This window comes from Cynoglossus semilaevis, chromosome 14, assembly GCF_000523025.1.
Source record: "Cynoglossus semilaevis isolate Cse_v1.0 chromosome 14, Cse_v1.0, whole genome shotgun sequence".
Taxonomy (NCBI): Eukaryota; Metazoa; Chordata; class Actinopteri; order Pleuronectiformes; family Cynoglossidae; genus Cynoglossus; species Cynoglossus semilaevis.
The window spans coordinates 9,378,240-9,380,991 of record NC_024320.1 but is presented as its reverse complement, the minus strand read 5'-3'; the positions used below and the strand labels follow the sequence as shown (position 1 = coordinate 9,380,991).

Genomic DNA, 2,752 nt, shown 5'->3' with positions numbered 1-2,752 from the left:
CAGAGGTCAAGTTAAAATGTGCAGTTAAATCTCCCCCCCCCCCTTGCCTGCCTGTGGACTGCTTCCATCCCTGTTTACCCCCTCTGCTTCTCGTCCCATGTTACTGAGACATGTGATCCAGACTTTTTGAGGGAACTAATTCCATTTTTCATCTCCCCTTTCCTTCCTCTCCTTCCTTGCTCTTGCTCTTTTTATTCTCTTCCTTTCCAATCCTTTGGTCTTCTTATGTATCTCTTCTATGTTCTACCTCATTATTACTTTCCCTGTCCTCCTCCTTCTGTTTCCTTCCTCTTCTTCTTCTTTTCTTCTCTCTCTTTGTCTGCCTGTTCTTGAAATCAGGTTAGAGACAGCAACAAGGATGCCACTGGTTTCTTGTCCTTTCTGCGAAAGTGCACCAAGTACGAGGACACACAGCACGTACTGTGTAACCTAAACATAACGATGCCACCTTGTGTCAAGGTAAAGATTTGCTCACAAACATACACAGAATCTCAGTTTTCCTAAATCTCAGTATTTTGAGGGTGGGGTCTCCAGAACACTCATCTTTTAGTACTCTTAGTATTTAGTAAATACTACATTTTTTGTCATTGTTTTCATACAAGAATAGAACACTTTTTGCAATTTGGAAATCTGCTAAACAATTACAATCTGTTTGTGGGTTGTTTTTTTGTTTTGTTTTTTTGGGTTGGTGCGTGTGTGTTGAAGGTTGGCTCATTGAAGGGAGACCCAGAATGTTGAAAACCTCTACTTTTTACTATATAAAAGTAAGAAAGAATATAAAAAATAGGATGATATTAAAACTTAAAAACAGTAGCAAATGATCAAATTATTCCGTTTTTTTCCAGAAAATCAAACACAACAGAGGTTTTTTAAAGTATGTAAAACTGGCAATACTAGTAAGCGTCATTGAGAACCAACAACATTGCAGCAAAGTCGTAATCTACATAAAACGTGTTTTTTGATCACAAAGAAATTAAATAAACAAAAGTAATTTCTTTCTACATTAAATGTAGTCTAACCCAAGGTTCCCAAACTTTTCCATACCAAGGCTGCCCTAACAGCAATAGCTTCTGCCCACAGACCACCTTTGCAAACCCGTAGACAATGCTACATAATACTGTATATAAAGAAGTGTTCGATAATTGTTACATTTGTTGCAGTTGTTACATGAGGTGGATTGTTGAGAAACCTGAGAATCCAACGTTTACGCCAGAGTTGTACGTTTAGAAAAATAAATAAAAAATACTTAGATTTTGTTTTTGACAACTAGTCTAACCTACGAAGACATTACTTATTATCCATGATAAGTTAATTTAATGTTACCTGACCAAAATGGCATCTTTTCTCCGTCCGTCCTGGGATCATTTTTAAATTTTATTTCTTCCTCCTCCAGGTGGCTGGAAGTGAAGAACGCAGAAGAACTCTGACCCCTCTGGCCCTGAGAGAGCGCTACAGCACTCTGAACGAGCCTGGTGTGGGTGAGTCACTCTGCCTGGTCCTCAGCTCTGATCTAAATTCAACACTACAAGGATGGACACTGAATGTTGCATCGCCCTTTTTTTACCCACAACCCTCTGCTTCCGACTGTACCCTCTCTATTTTCCCCCTATCTGTCTTGCGTGAACGCATGGCGCTCAAAGCGAGTCTTGGATGCAATGTAATGCAATGCACTGCTCTTCGGTATGACCCATAATTCTTTGCAGTGCAGTTAGAGCAAACGAACGAGAGACAGGCAGCATCAGCAGTTTTCCTGACATGACCTCAAGGGGGCACCGTGGCCAATCAGCCTTAATGTTTTTATCTGACAAAAGACTAATGAATGTGATAGGGTCTTGCATGGCGCTGGTGTCTCCACTGCGACCTCCGATGGCATGGCAGCAGGTGCTGTTAGCATTAGCTCTGTAGCTTAGCAATGGAAATGGGCAGGAATTCGCAGTGGAGCTAGACAGAGGAGCCTTTACACTGGTTCTGTGGTTTATAAACAGAGTCAGGACAGACATTTGGATTGGTTGAGTTGGCAAAGTGGGCGGGGCTTAGGTGGAAAAGGCCTTTTCTGTCTATTCATTACACAGCGCTTCTACATTGCTCTCTCTGTAATGATACTGAATGCTACTTTGACTGCCGGGAAGACCACCTGAATGAGCCCCCAAATTTTAACCACTGCCCCCACCTTTCCACTCGGTGTGCTGATCATTTAAAAGGAATTAAAGGACAAAACAGAGTTGTTTCAGTCTACAGAGCAGTCTTTTTGTCAAGGTAAGTATTGCTATTAACAAATTTAATAGCAACTCATCTACGTATTAATCCATCAATATTTATGTAACTTTGTCTGCTAATTCTAATATGTGACATTTGTTTTGGAAATTGTCAATAATACATTTTTGTAAATTCCATATTTTTTTTTATATATGTACACAAACATTTGTATTGATTCTACTATTGTCCTAAACTTTTCTTTTACTAACGTTGCCTTTTTTTTTGTTCTATTTTCAGCCACGGTGAATGCTATGGAGAGAACTGAGATCAAGATCAACATCATATCCGAGCAGCTTGGTTTAAGCTGGGCAGGTCAGACCTTACTCAAAAAAAAAAACTCTTCACAGTCGCTTGTCGACACATTTGTTGACTCTCGGGCTTCTGTGTTTGGCAGAGTTGGCCCGCGAGCTTCAGTTTGGAGTGGATGACATCAACAGGATCCGTGTTGAAAATCCCAATTCCCTGCTGGACCAGAGTTCAGCTCTGCTCAATTTGT

At 40.5% G+C, this 2,752-nt stretch overlaps 1 protein-coding gene across 1 annotated transcript in view; it reads left to right on the top strand.

Moving 5' to 3' along the window:
- Positions 1-2,752, top strand: part of LOC103389497 (ankyrin-1-like) — a 64,449-nt gene that overhangs the window by 50,354 nt on the left and 11,343 nt on the right. Inside the window, 4 exon segments of the mRNA XM_025062220.1 lie at positions 340-459; positions 1,394-1,478; positions 2,494-2,568; positions 2,651-2,752. The exon segment at positions 2,651-2,752 is cut by the window's right edge and continues 38 nt beyond it. Coding sequence (XP_024917988.1) covers positions 340-459; positions 1,394-1,478; positions 2,494-2,568; positions 2,651-2,752 — 382 coding nt within the window.